The following is a 20,678-nucleotide window of genomic DNA, read 5'->3' as shown; positions in this document are numbered from 1 at the left end:
GGCTTGCGGTGGATACCTAGGCACCCAGAGACGAGGAAGGGCGTAGCAAGCGACAAAATGCTTCGGGGAGTTGAAAATAAGCATAGATCCGGAGATTCCCAAATAGGTCAACCTTTTAAACTGCCTGCTGAATCCATGAGTAGGCAAGAGACAACCTGACGAACTGAAACATCTTAGTAGCCAGAGGAAATTCCATCCTTACTGGATCAATTCTCTATACCACTTTGCAATGAAAAGAGGAATGTTTGTTATGGTAAAACTTCATTTAAAACGATGTGGTAGAAAGCAACGTGCGGCTTGAAGGACATGATCAATTATGGATTTTGATATCCATCATTTTTCATATACATGTGTTCAATCATATTCGGGAGGGGTGGTGGCGTACGATGATTATTTCGTAAGCAAGGGGGATGCCCTGGGAAAGGTTGGCTTCTCGATGGTGTGGAGCATGTTTTTGGTGTTTTTTAATGTTGATGGGACATCGCTCGATATCCTAGAACAACACTAAGAAGTTGTGATAGATGATGACTACTTGCATGATTATGCACAACATGATCGTGGAGGTTGAACATGAGGACGAATTCTTCTATCAAGGGTTTCAATTTCAGGGTGAAAAAAATATGCCTGAGCATGATGGAGCGAAACGTTTGCACAATTCATCTAATTTCATCAAAATATGTGATTGAGCAACTCACATTCAACTACAAAATGATTTGGTTGAGCATATATAGGCTCACTCACTCTTTTCTTTCAAATGTATTTGTGACAATTTAAATTTCATTTGGATTGTAAATTATGAGATTTTATTTGGTTGTAGAACTATGATATTTATATTTGGTTGAATTGTGCGAACTTTCGGCAATGTTTTTGGTATGTATGAAAAAAGTGCATAAATATGACCACATGGCAGCCACACGGACCAAACTACATTGGCGCACTCGGCAACCACCCAAACATGGACAGGACGGACACCCCCCGAAACGGACAAAATCCACGTCCATGTCCGTTTGCGTCGTTCAAGTTGCCATTACTACTTGCCAAAGTGCAAAGAATTGAGCCAAACGTTGCGCCGTCAGGCCAGGCCCGCCCCATGTCTAAGATCCAAGCCAAGGAGGAAAGTGCGACACTGGTGGTGGTGATAGTTACTAGTGGCGGATATTTTGTAGGGCCCACCACTCCTGTGCTTTTTTCTTGCCATTATATTTAGTAAACAAAATCTAGTGCCCCCCGTGCCCCACCACATAACTCTGTAAACACACACAGAGAAAACTCAAATACGTACGTACGTCGAGTTTTCAGTTTTTGAATTTAAAGTGAACATAAATGAAGAGAACAAGATGAAACTTGGCATGATGTCATGATACACCTCATGGACAGGGTCAATGTACATACATTTAGTTGTGCCCGGATGAACACCACACGGACAAGATGGCATCCCAATCACTAGCTGGGCATGGTTCCTCTCAATCTGTTAGCGATGTGGAGGAGGTGATCTATGTTAGTTTGCGGGTAGTGCTGCAGCAGCTGGATATTGGCGGTGAAATCTCCAACCAGGAGCCGCTTCCGGACAAGGATGAGCATAGCACAGCATATCCTCAGCAACGTGTCCTGTACAAGAACATACGAGGCATTAGAAAGACCACGCATCTTGCTTGGAGGTTTATTCACGAGGCCACATACCGGAGGACCTTCGGGATCGCCCAACATGGCATCCCAGATGTGAATACACACATTGAAGCTGAACTCCATTGTCAACAGTAATGTAATCCATCTAAATGCATAGTATTGCGGGTACACCTGTAATTTCAACATTCAATTGTTGATAATAAATTATATCAAAAATGAAGATGGTGACATACTAGAGAAAAGTTATAGCCATTTCAAGTTAAACACTTCAACAACAAAGGAATAGTATATCTTTATATTTCAAAAAAAAAAACTATGTCCCCGCCATAATATGTCCATATGGAGGCCTGTGCAGCTTAAGATTATTAGCTCATTTTCAAGCCTAGCATTAGCTCATCTTCTTAATTTTTGTTGAAACAGTCATACTTATGCACATTTAGACCCCGCAACAACAGTAGATCTTACGCTTCATGAACTTCTGGTGTGCTATTCACACCACCACACCTCTATGAAACTCAAAAAGCTCCTAAACCAGCATAAAATGTCCATATATAAACACAAGTGCAGTTTCAAATTATTAGCTCATCTTGTATTAGTTATTATTATTAATGCTTTCATAGTTTTAACCATTGACTGGATTATACTTATGATTAGCTTTGTTTGTGATGCTGTTTTTGTTTCAATGGGAGTAAGTCATAGGATATATGTGTATTTGTTTGTTTGCTAAATAAACAATCTCGGCTGCAGTCATCTCTTTGTTTTTATTAAGTTTTAGACTCGAGATTAAAACTATACTTAATTTTCTAAAAGGCAGGTTCTATAGGACGGCGATTCGACCTGTGATATTGCATGGCGCAGAATGTTGGCCAACTAAAAGGCAACATGTCCAACAGTTAGGTGTAGCAGAGATGTCTACTCTATGTACATTTCTTCTTAATGCAATGACACGCAGCTCACCAGCGTATTCCAGAAAGAAAAAGGAATACTTGTACTGTTTTACTGAGAACAAGTCGCGGAGCACAAAACATGGATAAGATATGGTACACAGTGAAGCATCTAAATTCAACTACTGATGTAAAAATTAGAGCATAACATGACAGATGTTTCCCCGGTGCAGCTGCAGGTGCCCTTCATCAGCATTATACACTTGATTTTCCAGACAGTATATAAATCAGTGCTGTATTACTTGCCAACATAAATCTAATATTAAATATGACCTACCTTTGTAATGACCTCCATATGACGCCATAGCTCTTCGTCATGTTTCTTTAAGAGTTGAGACAACTTTGAAAGTATAGACCGAATACCCACCCGGCTGTTGTCAAGATGTTTACAATAGTTGTTTTTAAAGCCACTAATCAATTCAACAAAGCAAAAGAAAGTGTCTGCTTCAGCTGAAGTCTGCAATTCCAGTAGAGGGATAATCGAGTTAATGAACAGTATTAGAAGGTGAAACCACTGATCAAATAGAACAATTGTGAAGCACCATACAACACAGATTTTTTTAACCCAGATTGAGAAAAATGTTCTACATAACTCTTCATCATTGCCACTGCTTTAGAAACCAAAGACACAAAGGATGGTTGCTTTACAGCTTTAGCCTGGGTGTGGAAGAAGAACCTTACCGAGTTACTTGTGTCAAGGTCGTTCTTCAATACGTAAAATAGAGGTGCCAAAACTTCATTCAACCCTTGCACATATCTTACACTAGGGTATAATCTTGAAAATATAATGAGAATACGCCTTAGTGATTCCTGAAAGGGATATAAATGGAAAGTTTAAGTGATACACTAATATTTCTATAGAAGATAACAGTTAGAACATTTTAAGAGCTGGGCGAGAAAACCTGGTTAGACTTGGCAGAAAAAAATGACTTGTCTGGATGTGTTCGCTTCACATCTCGGTCTATCTGCTCCAGGATCTCTGATTCCTGGATAACATGTATATTCTCAGACGAACTGTTCAATTATAAGACAAAACCATAATTTTTTTTTGCAAGTCATGTTTAGGTCGAACATGACCTGTTCACTGGATTTGAAATGTACGAGCAGCTAAATAAACTCAAGGGGAGTATGAACATGTGTACATCAGAAGAACCAAACTTTTGTATCCACTGTCAACGAGGCGAAAAGAGTATTCCCTACATGGGAACCCGCTTAGTCCTATGTGGCATCTACATGGCAGATTGAGTCAAGCGGGGTCAACATAAGTCCACAAAACAAGTCAAATGGAGAGGAAAATAAAAAAGACAAAGTCAAGAGGGAGGCCCACTAAGAAAGAAGCCCACAATGGGCAGGGATGAGAGAGCTTGTCCCCCATGGACCATGAACCACCCACCATCCCTAGTCCATCATGGACTAGTAGATGAACATATACCTCTACTGCCCTTACACTCCAATCTCCCCCTAGGGGGCGGGGGGGGGGGGGGGGGGGGGGGGGGGGGGGATGGTCATTTGTCAAGACTCCTGGTCGTAGCCCATATAAGAGCTAAGTAGACATGTGCCATCATTCACTCTCACTTGAATCAACTCAAGGGGAGAAACACGGATGAGGATATCCCAAATTATGTGCTTAATGCTGCACAATCAACTCAACTAGGACAAATTACAAGAGCAGCAATTCCAAGGGCTCGAGCTAAACAAATACAAGATGGGCCAAATACAATAAATAAATACAAGATGGACCAAATACAATCACATGTGAATCTGATCCTACTTGCGTCGCCACCTATCTTCCAGAGAACTGGTTACGACCTAACGCATCCACACATTGTACTATCATGTTCGATGATTGTGATGAAACCAAGGCCAAGAAGATGACGAGTACCAAGATGAATGCTGAGAAGCTCTCTCTTGAGGAAGACGGTAAAACTGGGTGACGCAAAGAAGCTCTATCTTGTCATGGCCGAAGAGCTCATTCTTGAGGGAAGGCATTGTCATGCGTGATAATAATGATAATAGTCGTCTCAGGACTAAATCTGAAGTGGCTTTTGCAATGGGCTTGGCTCAATTCATGCGGTTGTGAAGAGACTATAAATAGGAGGCAGCCTCTTTTTCTTGTTAGGCTTGATTGGAGAAGAAACTAGTAGAGCTTTGCTCCTATTTTAGGGTTTGAGCTTCTAAGCCATTCATAGGATTGAGAGATCCCCACCACCATACTTGTTGCGTTTCCTTGGGTTTTGTAAAATCAAAAAGCGTTACTTCAAGTGTAAATCAAGATGTCTATCAAGTGTTTTGTTGGCTGAGTTCATTGTCAAAGGCTGTCAGGATTCGTGCGTGTTGTTAAAATTTGGTTCATTAGGCAAAGCAAGTTATCCTTTCCTAGAAGATCAGGCCAAATCCGATAGCCTCGCATCAAGCACTCCCCCTTGTCAAGACGTATTTGTATTAAGATCTGCTTACTTGTACTACAAGCCTTTTGCACTATATATTTGCCCTTTGGTATGCAACACTCATAAGTTGCTCCTTTAACATGGCATCATGAGCCCAAGTTTAGGGTTCTTCCTCTCCTGGTGTCGCAACTCACGCTCCAATCGATTATTTTTCTGTCTCTACCTCACTCCATTAATTAGATCAATTCTCCCCATCAGTGATCGGTCTCGTCTTCCTTCTTGGCCGATTTTTTTTTCGATCTCTTCTCATCTCTATCAATTCCATCTTTCACTCAAAGCTGACGTTCGCTGGCCGCCTTGTTTCTTTCCAGATTGAAGCTCGTGTCAATCTCTAGATCAATTTCTCCCGTTCGTTGCTTTCCAAATCGAAGCTCGTGTCGATCTCTAGATCAATTTCTCCCATTCGTTGCTGTTGTTCCTCATGATAGCCGCCGCTTCCAAGTCTGGAACCAAGGACGCCGGATCAACATGGATCAGTCTTTTCCAGATTGAGAGCTCCTCCTTCCGGACCAAGAACGCCCACCTCTGCGTGGTCGTGGGCCGGCTCTATAAAGCCATTCTCCTTACCCGATTGGATCGCTTCCTGCCTCCCACGATTGGATCGTGCATATGCAACGACGCACCCACAACTTCCTCGTCATCGACGCTGACCACCCTGTACTCGATGCCTCCATATCGTTCTCCCCAAGCATCATCATCCTCACCCTCCCTGTACTCGAGCCTCCATATCGTTCTCCCCAAGCATCGTTATCCTCACCCTCGCTTGCATAGGATTGGGCGCACCCGTCCCGCACGGTCTCGTTAACCTCGAGAGCGCACATCTTGCCCCCAAGCTCAATGCGCCTGCCGACTCTCCGTCTCCTCTTAGTCGGCACTACTTCCCAAGCCACCATAGACTGCCTCCTAATCAGCCCAAAAGTGAGGCGGAAAAAAGGCGGGGATCATCAATGCACGGATCGTCTCAAGAAGGTGACGATGCTTGCGCTCAACAACAATATTTTGAGCATGAGCACCAGGGCAAAAGAAGTGAGTAAAGGGGCCCTGCTCAGCAAGGAATCTGCATGGCAACCATGAGACATACTCACAGCAGAATCAGCTTGGTGGGCAGAAGACCAAAATCAATCAGGAGGACCAGGAGCGCAAGTTAGTTGCACATGCAGGAGATGCAAAAAACGTAGGGCTCTAATACCATGTTAAGGAATATGCAATTTGTATTCCCATGGGGGTATAGGCCAATATATATACACATAGGGTGCAGGAAATATGCAGAAAGCCACTTATACAACGGAAAAAAATAAGGCTACAGGGCGCTATATTATAACCAATAGTAGTGTTCACTTGCTATTGCACATGCATGTTTATCTATGTTACTTTGTTATCTTGCGTACATTCCATGGACTCACTTGGCTTGTTGATTTGGCCACATGTAGGTGACGATCTGTCTTCAAATAAGTGAGAAGAGCATGAGTTCGTGAGCTAGATCCTAGCCCTGCTAGTTCCTTGTGGAGTGGAGCCGCACAGAGAGATCATGCTACATTTAATTTGTTATCTTCCGTTGCCAACTATTAAACCGTATTGCCATTATGGTAATGTTGTACAAATCATACCATAAAGACCATGTAAACTCGCATTTGTATTTATGGTTTATGAATATGATGCCAAGTTTAATGACAACCCTGGGCTAGTGTGAGTTACACAGAGGGCATCCGGTCATTATGATCAAGGACATCACACCATAACATCTACTTTCTATCATCCTGCAAGAAATTTTTGCAAGGGCACATAAGAAAATCATTTGTGCCTAACACACAACTCCATTTCTAGAGGCCACACGCGCCATGGGACTTTAATACACAACCCACAAACTAACTGAAATTGCACCCAATATGGAAAGAACAATAAGATCAAGTTCGTGAAAATTATGATATTGTGATAGCATGTATCGTGGCGAACGTCTAGAGACTACAAGGCATGCATCACTCACCATATGAGTCGCTAACAACATTTTCAATTCCACAGTCATGGCAGGCAGGGGCGGAGCCAGCGTAATAGCGTTGGGTTCAATTGAACCCAACGATTTTTCCTGGCTGAGTATATGTACACGTATACGTACTTGCATGAACCCAGTGGAAAATAGGGGCTGAACCCATCAAACTTAGAATGCAACGCAAGCCGCCCAAAAGCCCGTAAAGTGAACTCCATCCGTGCCAGCCTGCCAGGCAAGTTCGGGGCTTCGTGACCCTTCTAGGTATTCCTATTCTCCTGTAGACATGTACGTGCACACAGGCAGCCGTCAGCAGCATGATCTTTCGCCGTTCGCTTCGTCGACTCTCTCCCAATCTCCTCGCCGGCGACGAGCCCCGCCGACAAGGGTAGGTCTGGGCGGCAACCTTGCCGCCTAATATAAACCAAAAATTCAAGGTACCGAGTCGCATCGTCATATCTCCTCTCCGTTAAACATGGTGTGGTTTTCTAATTGTTATTCCCCGTATTTTGATTGATCCAGGCTATGGGATAGTATTTTTCAGATATAGAGGTCATCCATTAGAGGTAGGCAAAGTGCACCAAATACCACTCCAAGTAGTCTTCTGAAGCCTTCTATACAAAGAGGAATTAATTAAGACAAGTTGCCTTATGATCTGACTTATAGGAAGAAAATTTTGGAGTACACGAGAAATTCCAAGGAACAAGATGAGATATATTTATAACTATATAAGGGGCCTCAAATGTTACCGCTTTTGGATTATCCACAAAGAGAAATTGGAGATACTAAACTTAGATTTAGTCCAAACTAATGATGCGGACAAATAAGATATTACTTTTTCTCTGGGCTATCAACTTCTAAAGCTAGTACTAATACTATTTGTTGTCACAACATCTGTGGATGGATGCTTTTCAGCTATGAATGCTGTGAAGAAAAAATTGCACAATAAAATGGATGATTGGCTCATCAGTGATTGTTTAATTTGCTATGCGGAGAAAGATAAGTTTTCTGCCACTAGTAATGATCTGGTGTTTGATCCTTTTAAGTAGATGAAAATCAAAAGCGGGCACTCTAAAATGTGATTTACTTTACAACTTCTTTCGCTTGACAATACTTGTTTTTAAACTTCTCAAATTAACTTATCATCTTTTCAATGTTTTTAGGAAGATGAGAAGCTACAACTAGAGTTGCAAACTATTTTCGGTATTACTCTATTTATAATATGTAAGGAACTCAATTTATAATTTCATCCGACGGGTATGTCTTGCACTCTTCAGCTTTCAATGTAACACAATTTGTGATAAGTAATAGCATATGTATGTTATTTTTTAGTGCTATACTCTTGCTTAAACTTGTGTCAAATTAGACATTACACTTAATTATACCATACCAAATCTTTATAATGAGTTAATGAGTGAACCCAATGGCAAAATTTTCTGCCTCCGCCCCTGATGGCAGGAAATCACCAAAAGTTCTTATTGGTCTTAGGCTACCTTAAAGATCCAATCAAGTGGACCTTGAGCATGACAAGCATAATTTCTACTGAAATTTGCGACATCAGCTAAAGATTCTTACGAGAAAAAACACACTCACAAATGCAAACATCGATAAAACTCAAAGAGAACAGGAAACAAATCTCATATGTAACATACTGTTGATATTTCAGCTACATCAGCACAATCCGTGACCAAACAGACTTTTAGGTGTATCAGGAGACTAGCTGGTTACCACTGGTTTTCCAAACCAAGCATATTAACTCTAGTTTTTGCTTACATAGCATAAGACCACAACTCCCACATAATAAGCTAATGATAATATGTAGTACCTGGAAGTATTGATTCCACAAGCTAGATTTACCAAAGCTCAAAGGATGCTCTTCATTAGTTACTTCTGACCTTGGGAGCAAGCCATTCCTTTCACCAGTTAATTCTTTCTTTCTTGACAGCTTTGATTCCTCGATTCTACGTAATTTTTCTGACTGCAAGAAAAGACACCATTAGCACTTCCATATATAACACATTAAAGTATCTAAAAAGTAAAAATCTGCAGAATTTTCGTGGAGTTAACTGTAACTATCAAAATCTGCCACCCCACAAAACGTACCGAATCACCCGACCTCACCCCGACACTCAGAAACACAGCGGGGCAGTCACGAGCTGACCCCATGATCCTAACCGACACCCTATCCTTGCGCCGCTCCACCGCTACCACACATTGCCTTCCTAGCTCGCTGCACTGACCTCCATCCCACCCCACCCCCCTCCTCCCTAACCGGTTACCACAACCTTCTCCCTCGAAAGAGCAACGTGGGCACAAGCTACTCTCAGCGTCGCAACAGTGTGACCAGGCAGCCACGAATGTGCAACACTAGGCTCAACCAACACAACCAACAGTGTGACCAGGCAGCCACGAATGTGCAACACTAGGCTCACCCAACACAATGAGCACCATGTAACATCGTACCTGGTGGTGACCGTGTGACCAGACAACCATGCCGCCACGCGGGACCGTGCGAGCAAGACGGTAACGACGAGCTGTGCAGGATTCCCAAAGGCCTAATTGTAATTTAGTTCACACTATTGGGGTATAGTTTCTGGTAATGTTGTGGACACATTTATGTTCTTTACTACTGGGGTGATTCTGATAAGCAAAAGTCAAGGAGAAGGAAAGTTCTTTAAGAGCATCTTTAATAGATGATGTAGATGCAAAAATAGCTAACGTGTACATCTCCGAGGCCCAAAAACCCACCTCCAACAGATGATGTAGATGCAAAAAAAATCACATCACCTCCTCTAGGAGATGTAGAATACAACACCTTGAGATGCAAATTTGCATCTCCGCCTCCAGGAGATGTAAAACTGGCGATCGCACGCCAACCCAACTGCCTTCATTTTCATTCCGCCTGCCCGCCTCCGCCGCCGGCGATTTCTGTCCAAAATTGCCGCTGCCACCGCCCGCCCGACCATCTCCGACCCCGCAGCGACCCCGCCCACCTATCCCCGCCGCCTACCTCATCGACGTAGCGACGGCCGCCGATTCGATTCGGAGATTCGCCGGAGCTCCAGCTGCCGTAATGACGTCGACGCGTGGTCGTGGACGCGCTGGTGCTTCTACTAGCCACGACCCGCCGCCGGAGCTTGTGGAGCCGCGCCACGCCGCCCGCCCGACGGCTGCCCACCTCAGTCGTTATCTTTGTTCTTCCGGTCACGCGACGCCACCCGCCCGATGGCTGCCCACCTCAGTCGTTATCTTTGTTCTTCCGGTCGCGCGACGCCGCCCGCCCGCGCGTGGAGCCGCTGCGGTGTTCAAGAAATGGAGTAGGTTGATACAGCGGTGAGGAAAGGTGTTGATATCCTTTGTGTCCAGGAAACCAAATAGAGGGGACAAAAGGCGAAGGAGGTGGAGAATACCTGCTTCAAGCTATGGTACACGGGGACGACTGCAAACAGAAATGTAGGCACATTGATCAACAAGAGCCTCAAGTATGGAGTGGTAGACGTCAAGAGGCGTGCAGACTAGATTATCCTGGTAAAGCTGGTAGTTGGGACTTAGTTCTCAATGTTATCAGCGCGTATGCCCTGCAAGTAGGCCACAATGAGAACACCAAGAGGGAGTTCTGGGAAGGCCTAGAGAACATGGTCAGGAGTGTACCTATTGGCGAGAAGCTCTTCATAGGAGACCTCAATGGCCACGTGGGTAGATCTAACATAGATTTTGAAGGGGTGCATGGGCGCTTCTGCTATGGCATCAAGAAGCAAGGAGAAGATGTCGTAAGCTTTGCTCTAGCCTACGACTGATCGTAGATAACACCCTCTTTAAAAAGAGAGAATCACACCTGGTGACTTTTACTAGTGGTCAACACTCTAGCCAGATTGATTTCATCCTCTCGAGAAGAGAAGATAGGCGTGCTTGCCTAGATTGTAAGGTGATACCTAGAGAGAGTGTTGTCCCTCAACATGAACTTGTGGTGGCTAATTTCCGCTTTCAAATTCGTGTCCAGCGGGATAAACGTGCCAAAGTGGCTAGAACAAAGTGGTCGAAGCTTGGGGGGAGGGGGGGTAGCTCAGGCGTTCAAGGAAAGGGTCATTAAGGAGGGCCCTTGGGAGGAAGAAGGTAATGCAGACAATATGTGGATGAAGATAGCGACTTGCATTCGTAAGGTGGCCTTAGTGGAGTTTGGAGTGTCCAAGGGAAGTAGACGCGAAGCTAGAGATACCTGGTAGTGGAACAATGATGTCTAGAAGGCTATTAAGGAGAAGGATTGTTCCAGTGGCCTTTACCTGGATAGGAGTGCAAACAACATAGAGAAGTACAAGGTGGTAAATAAGGCCACAAAGCGAGCTGTGAGTGAAACTCAATCGCTTTCCATACATTTTGTGAAGACGATGATAACAGAATGAGCGCTTGAGTTGGTCCACACTGACCTTTTGTCCCCAAGGCCACAATAACAGAATGAGCGCTTGAGTTGGTCCACACTGACCTTTCTGGACTGATTACACCGGCGACCATGAGAGGCAACTTACTTCCTGATCGTCCATGGTCACTCCAAGTTCATGTGGCTCGAGGTGATCAAGACGAAGGACAAGGTGTTCGAGTCCTTCAAGAATATCACAACACTAGCAGATATTTGACTCTGGTTGCCAGCACACGGCATTTCAACCGAACGCGGTAGCGAGTTCAACTCAATCGCTTTCCATACATTTTGTGAAGATGACGACATCAAGCAATGCAAACCATCGCCCTAAACACCACAATAGAACGGCATCTTCGAGCAACGCAACCAAAGTGTGGTGGAGATACCACGTTGCTTGCTGAAAGGCATGGCAGTGTCCGCCATGTTCTATGGGAGGCAATGAAGGCATCGGTCTACCTGCTCAATCACACACCCATGCGCAGCATTGACGGCAAGACATCGTATGAGGCATGTCATAGGAGGAAGACAGTGGTGCACCATTTGCGCACATACGGGTGCATAGCTCGTGTGAAGCAGCTCGGCTTCAGCATCGATAAGCTTGCTGACAAATCAACAACGATGATCTTCGTCAGCTATGAAGAACGTGTTAAGGCGTATGGGGTCTTCGATCCAGCGACGAACAAAGTTCATGTGACCCGCGACGTGGCATTTGAAGAATAGAAGTAGGATTGGTCGCCGCCGACAACTGGAGACGCGCCGACACCGAACGAACAGTTCACGGTCATCGAAATCGAAGAGTCAGGCGACAATGGCCATGCTCGAGAGTGCACGGTGACACCCAAGCTCTGGCATCGGCAACGCAGATATCCACCATACTACAGTTGTGGAACACCACACCCATCTCTTCCGGAGATGAATGGGCCACCCCACCGAGCAACAACCACGACGGCCACAATCTTGATGAGACGTCCCGGCACTACCACGAGATGAAGCACACTTTCCCATAGTTGGATGCGGAGGAGGAGCATCATGGGCACTGCCTTGTCGCTGTTGAGAAACCTTCAAGCATCAACGAGGTGCTAACCACAGTTTGCTAGAGGCACAGCATGGATGCCGAGTTGGCGACAATCCGCGTCAACAGCACCAAGGGCCAAAAAAATCAGTGTTTTGGAAGCACAAAATAAAAAAAATACAAACAACCAATTGCTTGCAAAAGGAGGCCGAAATCATTCCAAGTTGGCGGTAAGATGATGGTCTACCTCTAAAAAGGAAGACCACCTTTAGGTGTTAAAGGGAAGCTTAGGCTGCGAAGAAATGGGTATATCTTCCAAGCGAGATGATTGTAGTGGTTATATGATAGATGTTCCGATCGAGATGGGTATATCCAACACATTCAATCTTAGAGACTTGACTCTCTACCACCCAGAACAAGCACTCTATGAAGATAACTCGAGATCGAGTTCCAAACAATCATAGGACAATGATGGGGAACAATAAGGAAAAACATTAGAAGTCAAATTCATTTGACTTTTACACACTTGTACTCCTTTCTAGAGAAGTTGGTCCCCAAGTCATAAGTAATTGTATTTGTTTTCTTAACCTTTAAATAATGTTTTCTAGGGTGTCCCAGCTATGAGTATAAGCTAGACCTGAACTAATGTTTTTTAGGAACATCTAGCTATGAGTAGAAGTTGAGATGTGAAGGCTTTACAAAGCCTATAAATAGAGGCCCTCGCCTCTAGTGTGTAACTCTGGCTGACTACCCGCTACCTATAATAGAAGCTAGAGTTTTGTGTTCTAGGAGTTTCTGAACTCCTGCTACCATACCGGCCTATATTCGCCTCTAGAGGGATATTTAGTGGAGCGCGTTGAAGTAGTTCCTTCAACACTAGTGATGCACAATTTGTAGCGGCAAGGTGGAGTTGCTCCGCCACGACCTTGTGCTGCTTCAAAGCGCCAGCAGAAGGAAGTGGAGTGGCGCAGCCAAACGGTTTTTCAATCACTAACGATCGCGTGCGGAGCTGAATACCGGAGCAAAGAGCGGGAGTCAAAGAGTTAGGGAGAGATGCCAAACAAGCCCTAAGGCTGGAATGAATTATGAGTTGGTGGGCATATATATCATACTTAGAAATTCAGTTTTCCTTTAAACGGGTAAATCTAACATGCAATAGTCATCACTAACCACTTTTGGGTCATTTTGTGGCTGTATACTTGTAGGCATCACACAATAATGTATGTCTATGTCTTAACATCCATAAGAAAAGATGTTTCCTTCCTTGGTCAAAAATCACGCTGACAAGTACCAGAGATCCATAGGGTAAATATATCTTCAGAACTGATAACTGAGATGGGCAATCATAACTTACAGGATTTAGAAGAAACTCATCTTTATATGCACTGTACTGACTTCGCTTCTTTTCTAGTTCATAAGGCCATAAAGAGCGTTCAGTTGGCAAATACCCCAAAAGAAGCTGCACACTATAAAGATACTCAGATAAGTTTCTTGTGCAGACAGGTAGCTGAATAACATAATTATTAGAAGCCTATCAGCATGTCCTATGTTGTACACTTTATAATTACATGCAAACCATAAAATGGCAATTTGCAAAATAACTGGGAAATTGTATTGATGCAGCATAGGAAAGTGGGGTCAGTTATCACTGCCATGCATGCTTAATCCATAGCAACCAGCTTTAGAAGAGCGATTTCAGGTGGGCACAGATGATTTTAACGTACATAAGAAGATGTAAATAAGACAAATATAACATGAGAGAGCAAAGTGTCACTGCTAAACAATATTAGCAAGAACCTTATCCAGTATAAAGTAAGGAAGTATGTAGATCACTGTAGAACACAAGTTATGTACTCCCTCCGTTCGGAATTACTTGTCGCAGAAATGAATGTATCTAGATGTATTTTAGTTCTAGATACATCCATTTCCAAGACAAGTAATTCCGAACGGAGGGAGTAGTAATAATCTCAGGATGTTAATAAGCTTCTAGCAGTCTAGCACAGTTGCACAATAGTACGCCTTACAGCATCTCAGCATCTAAACGAAGACGCATCTCTGATCTCTCCCACAGCATTAATGAGAAACCACTAAAAGTTGATTTACAGGAGCAACCAATCTACCTCCGTTTCCATGCCACCAACCTTTCACCTTATCACTAGACTGTAAAACGGGCAAACCCAAATTTCATCTGCTGTTTCCTGCCTAATTTTTTTTTCCAATGACTTGCAGGAGCACTGTTCTTTCTATTAGAAGAAGGAAGCGAAGTACAGTTAACAGTTATTTGCAGGGTGATAAGGCACCAAAAGGAGATTAGCTATAATTTTCTTGCTAGTTATACACACTAACACTGACATGGTTCTTATATTGATGATACAGGATGAGTAAGTGTTGTCAGTCATGACTCCTTGCATGCTTAATCAACAGCAGCAAACTTTAGCACAACAATTTCAAGTGGAAACAAAAGATTTGCATGAACATAAGAGGACATAAATAAGACAAATAATACATGTGAGAGCCAAGTGTTCACTGTTAAAGAATATAAGTGAGAACTTTGTACAGCATCAAGTAGGGAAGAAAGTAGATCACAACACAAAGGGTTCTGTGCACATCCATGGCCGAATTGCAACAGTAGGGAACTAAGTAGATCACAACACAAAGGGTTCTGTGCACATCCGTGGCAGAATTGCAACTACAGAATTAAAGTTGTGTAATAATCTCAGGATCGTAATGAACTTACCCGCATAGCTGAACAATAGTATGCCTTACAGAATCTAAATGACGACACACCTCTTACGCGAAATTAACAAAAACCACTAAAAGTTGGTTTACAGGAGCAACCAGTCCCCAACCATTTACCTTAGGACTACAAACTGTAAAGCAGGGCAAACCTAAATTTCATGTACTGCTATTTTCTGGCTAATTATACACACTAGCAATAATGCCGTTGTTATCCTTCGTTTCTAAGCATCTCTGATAACTAAAGATTCATAGGTAGCCTTGTAAAGGTTTTCCACTTCTTACTCTATGCCTTTCGAAATTGGCTCATAAACCTCCGAATTTGCTAAAAATGACAGCTCCAAACAACCAAAATTTTGAACACCATAAATTGGGGAGAAAAAATGAAGCGGCAGCAGCATCAGCGATGAGTGAGGACCTTCCACACGAGCGGTCGTACGTCCGTGCCGCCGCCATCTGGCACGCCAAGGCAGGCGAGTCTCCGCAGCTCCCCCATGTTCACCACCTTCTTAGACAGCTGCATGAACGGACAAACACAATAAGGCAAAACGATTAGAACCCAAAGACAGATCAAACCTACGGGAACGGCAGGCCCCAAAACAGAAACAGAAACCCTCACACGCACCGCGGCCTTGAAGTCGGCAAGCAAGTGCGCCCGGAGAGCAGCGCCAGCGCCGTCCTCTTCTCGTATCTCTCCCCCGCGGCCAGCATAGGAATCGACCGCCTGCTCGCGCATCGGCGGCGGCGGAACGGAAGGAGACGGCTTGGGGGACGGGGCAGGCGGCGGGGAGAAGTCGGTGCCGAAGGGGTCGGCGGGGGTCGAGGCGAGCGGCGGGGTCGACCAGAGCGGGCTGTTCAGCCACTCCGGCACGGCCTTCGCCTTCTTCCGCATCGCTTCTCGAGTCATCTAGAAACCGCGGGGAGGACGGAGGTGCGAATAGAGGGGTTTGGGCTCGGGAGGTAGGTGGAGAAATTTGGGAAAGGTCAAGCCGCAATTTTCTCAAGCCGAAGAGTATGTTAGAGCATTTGTAGCACAGCAATCTCGGCGCAAAATCGATTTTGCGGACACTTTTTTCCGAAGTAGTACTCCCTTCATCCGGTCCTCGAAATGAATAAAATGGATATATCTACGACTAAAATAAATTTAGATACAACTATTTTACGGACAAATATTTCAGGACTGAGAGAGTAACTTGTAAAGTTAAAAATTTAAGATAAACATGTTCTCGCTACATTTTAGGTAGTCCGGACCTCACCGGAGTTCACACAGACACGCACACAAATCCTAGACGGAGGGCGGCGGCGGCTCACGGCTTCACGCCGAGGTGGTACTCAAACGCGGATTTGTAGTTGATGTACGTTAGCTCGTGCTCCGCGTCCATCTTCTTGAAGCGTGCGGCGGCGCCCTCCTAGCATGTGCGCCTCCTTTGTGGCGAATCGGGGACTTCCACCTTGCGGAGAGTCTTCATGGACGACTAGCGGGCATCGTATAGCTCGTCGAAGCGCCGCCACCCGCGGCTCCTTTCTTTACGGGAGAAGGCGTCGTGCTGGCAAGCCTGCTCACGGCGCCACGGCGCGACGGCGTGGCCGCTGGAGCTGCCAGCCTCCGCGTCGTGCTAGTTGCATTTGCGCGGCGGCGACGGGCGGCGGCCACCATGTCTGTGGCCTTCTCCCGACATGGCTGCACTCGCCAGTGGTATGAAGAACGGTGGCGGGAAGAGTAGGAAAGCGACAAATATGATACGAGGCGGTAGGTATAGCGGCTGGAGGGGGCGGAGCGGGCCGCCCGAATATGGCAGACCTGTTCTGGCCCGAAAACGACCGGATACGCCATCCCACCCGTGAATATATGGGTCGGCGGGGGTAGTGCACCTCCTAGAGATGCTCTTAGAGCAACTCTACCTTGTCTGCCCCGCATAATTCCGGTCAATATAACGCGTGTACATTTTTTACGGCCCGAACAGATTCACTATGTCTAGCCCACCCCGAAAGATTATACAAGCGACCCGCAAAACTGCCCTTCCGCCGCTATATCTACCGACCGCCAGCGTATCAGGGTTCGCATCTTGCATTTCCTCCGCCAGAATCCACCTCCTCCTTCGCCCCCCTTTCTATCTTCAATGAGCAATTTCACCCGACGTAGGTCTTTTTTCCGACGAGCCATGGCGGGATCCGCACGCGGGCATGGTGGCCAAGGTCATGGCAGGTCGCGACCAAGCAAGATCTCACGCAATGACACGGAGGTCGGCAGATCCAGCTGGGCCCCCGTCGAGGCTTGGCAGTCCAAGCAAGCACGGGAGCACAATCGCCTCTCCCACAGCGGCGGGCAGTCCCCTTGGGCCAACTTCCACCGCCTCCACGAAGAGCTCTACCCGCACATTGTGGCGTGCCGCAAGGCGGATGCAGAGCTCCTCGCCGTGGAGTGCACCGACGAGTCCGAAGAAGAAGGGGTCGCCAACAGGCTCACTGTGGCGCAGGAGGAGCATACCTACGCCCACGCTTGCTGCAGGTCGGCGGAGGCGTTCTTCCTCAGCATCGGCCACTGAGCCACCACCTCCCTATCTATTAGATCTAAAGTTAATCTAAGTTTATCCATGTTTTATCTATGTATGAACTCCGGTGTGTTGTGATGAACTTTGTAGTGAGAACTATGTATGATATATGTGTTTAAATTTGCAATATGTTATAGCGGGTCTGTTTTGCGGACACTTTTTGCCCGGCGTAGAATAGATACCACAAATCAACCTGTAAATTTAAAAACTTAAGATTAACATGTTCTCGCTACATTTTAGATAGTCAGGATCTCACCGGGGTTCACACAGACACACACGCAAATCCAAGACGAAGGGCGGCGGTGGCTCGCGGTTTCATGCCGAGGTGGTGCTCGCATGCGGATTTGTAGATGGTGTATGCGAGCTGGTACTCTGTGTCCACATCCTCGAAGCGTGCGGCGGCACCCTCCTAGCCGGCGTCCAGCGCCTCCTTCGCAATGAATCGAGCGACCTCCACTTCATGGAGAGCCTTCATGGACGACCAGAGGGCGTCGTATATCTCGTTGAAGCGCCCCCACTTGTGGCTCCTACCGCTACGGGAGAAAGCTCACGAGGCGAGCTTGGTCACTGCATCACGGCTTAACGGCGTGGCCGCTGGAGCTGCCGGTCTCCACGTCATGCCGGTCGCGCTTGCGCGGCGGCCACCACGTCTGTGGCCTTCTCCCGACATGGATGCACTCGACGGTGGTATGAAGAACGGTGGCGGAGGGAAGGAGGAAAGTGGCGGATATGATACGGGATGGTAGATATAGCAGCTGGAGGGGCGGAGCGAGCCGCCCGAATATGGCGGACCTATTCTAGCCCGCAAACGACCGGATATGCTATCTCGCCCGGCAATATGTGGGTCGGCGGGGGAATAGTGCACCTCCTAGAGGTGCTCTTAGAGAAACTCTACCTCGTCGGCCCCACATGATTCCAGTCGATATAGCGCTTGTACATTTTTTATGGCCCGGACAGATCCGCTATATCTAGCCTGCCCTGAAAAATTATACAAGCGGCCCTCAAAACCACCCTTCTAGCGCTATATCTACCGAACCGCCAGCATATCAGGGTTCGCATCTTGCATTTCCTCCGCCGCAATCCACCTCCTCCGCCACCTCCATTTCTATCTCCGGTGAGCAATTCCACCCGACATAGATCTTTTACCGACGAGCGATGGCGGGATCTGCACGTGGGCGTGGTGGCCATGGTCGTGGCAGGTCGCCGCTGAGCAAGATCTCATGCAACAACACGGAGCATGGTGTGAGAGCCTGGCTTAATAGGAATGATAGACTACTCATATCAACAAGGAATTCCTTCTTTTTGGGGAGCCCATTAGAAAAGAACTCCACAATTAAGTGTGCTTAGCTTGGGATAATTCTAGGTTGGGTGACCAACCAGGAAGTTGGTCCCAGGTGCGCACGAGTGTGGACAAAGTGCCCAGGAAAGACTATTGTTGGTCTGTGGGGCCAGTCTTGATCCCGCCAGGCGTAATGGGGTGTTACAATTGGTATCATAGTTAACCCTCGTGGTTATACAGGCATGCACGGGTCAAGTGCGCGAGCATGTGGCGCATGGCGTATGTGGCCCGTTGTGGCACACGACATGGCCCATGTGCCAGACTGGATGCGCATATGTGTGATGACCCACAAGTATATGTTGGGGAACGCAGTAATTTCAAAAAAAAATCCTACGCACACGCAAGATCTATCTAGGTGATGCATAACAATGAGAGGGGAAGAGTGGTGTCCACGTACCCTCGTAGACCGTAAGCGGAAGCGTTATGGCAACGCGGTTGATGTAGTCGTATGTCTTCACGATCCGACCAATCTTAGTACCGAAGGTACGACACCTCCGCGATCTGCACACGTTCAGCTCGGTGACGTCCCGCGAACTATAGATCCAGCTGAGTGTCGAGGGAGAGTTTTGTCAGCACGAGGGCATGATGACGGTGATGATGAAGCTACCGACGCAGGGCTTCGCCTAAGCACTGCAACAATATGACCGAGGTGGATTATGGTGGAGGGGGCACCTCACACGGCTAAACAATGTCTACTTGTGTGTCCTAGGGTGCCCCCTGCCCCCGTATATAAAGGAGCAAGGGGGAGGCCGGCCGGCCCTTGGTGCTCCCAAGGAGAGGAGGAATCCTCCTCCTAGTAGGAGTAGGATTCATCCTTTCCTAGTCCTACTAGGAGGGGGAAGGAAGGAGTGGGAGAGGGGAAGGAAAAGGGGGCACCGCCCCCCTCCTAGTCCAATTCGGACTCAAGGGGGAGGGGCGTGTGGCCTGCCCTGAAAGCCCCTCTCTCTCCACTAAGGCCCATCTAGGCCCATTAGTTCCCCGGCGGGGGTTCCGGTAACCCTCTGGCACTCTGGTTTTACCCGAAACCACTCGGAACACTTCTGGTGTCCGAATATAGCCGTCCAATATATCAATCTTTATGTCTCAACCATTTCGAGACTCCTCGTCATGTCCGTGATCACATTCGGGAATCCGAACTATCTTCGGTACATCAAAACACATAAACTCATAATACTGATCGTCACTGAACGTTAAGCGTGCGGACCCTACGGGTTCGAGAACTATGTAGACATGACCGAGACTCATCTCCGGTTAATAACCAATACCAGAACCTGGATGCTCATATTGGTTCCTACATATTCTACGAAGATCTTTATCGTTCAAACCGCATAACAACATACGTTGTTCCCTTTGTCATCGGTATGTTACTTGCCTGAGATTCGGTCGTCGGTATCTCAATACCTAGTTCAATCTCGTTATCGGCAAGTCTCTTTACTCGTTCCGTAATGCAACATCCTTTAAATAACTCATTAGTCATTTTGCTTGCAAGGCTTATAGTGATGTGCATTACCGAGAGGGCCCAGAGATACCTCTTCGATACACGGAGTGACAAATCCTAATCTCGATATATGTCAACTCAACAAACACCATTGGAGACACCTGTAGAGCATATTTATAGTCACCC

At 46.2% G+C, this 20,678-nt stretch overlaps 1 protein-coding gene across 1 annotated transcript; it reads right to left on the bottom strand.

Annotated features, from left to right (window-relative positions):
- Positions 1-1,324: 1,324 nt before the first annotated feature.
- LOC123148315 (TBC1 domain family member 13) lies at positions 1,325-16,166 on the bottom strand. Its single transcript, XM_044567700.1, has 9 exons — positions 15,789-16,166; positions 15,582-15,680; positions 13,782-13,886; positions 8,827-8,979; positions 3,473-3,556; positions 3,252-3,380; positions 2,848-3,027; positions 1,681-1,797; positions 1,325-1,608 (listed from the first exon to the last, which is right to left on the bottom strand). The coding sequence occupies exons 1-9, from the start codon at positions 16,068-16,070 to the stop codon at positions 1,444-1,446; spliced, it is 1,314 nt and encodes a 437-aa protein (XP_044423635.1). The 5' UTR covers positions 16,071-16,166; the 3' UTR covers positions 1,325-1,443.
- Between the last annotated feature and the right edge of the window lie 4,512 nt (positions 16,167-20,678).

Source organism: Triticum aestivum, chromosome 7A (assembly GCF_018294505.1).
Source record: "Triticum aestivum cultivar Chinese Spring chromosome 7A, IWGSC CS RefSeq v2.1, whole genome shotgun sequence".
In the NCBI taxonomy this organism is placed as follows: Eukaryota; Viridiplantae; Streptophyta; class Magnoliopsida; order Poales; family Poaceae; genus Triticum; species Triticum aestivum.
This window is presented reverse-complemented; position numbering and strand designations above follow the sequence as displayed.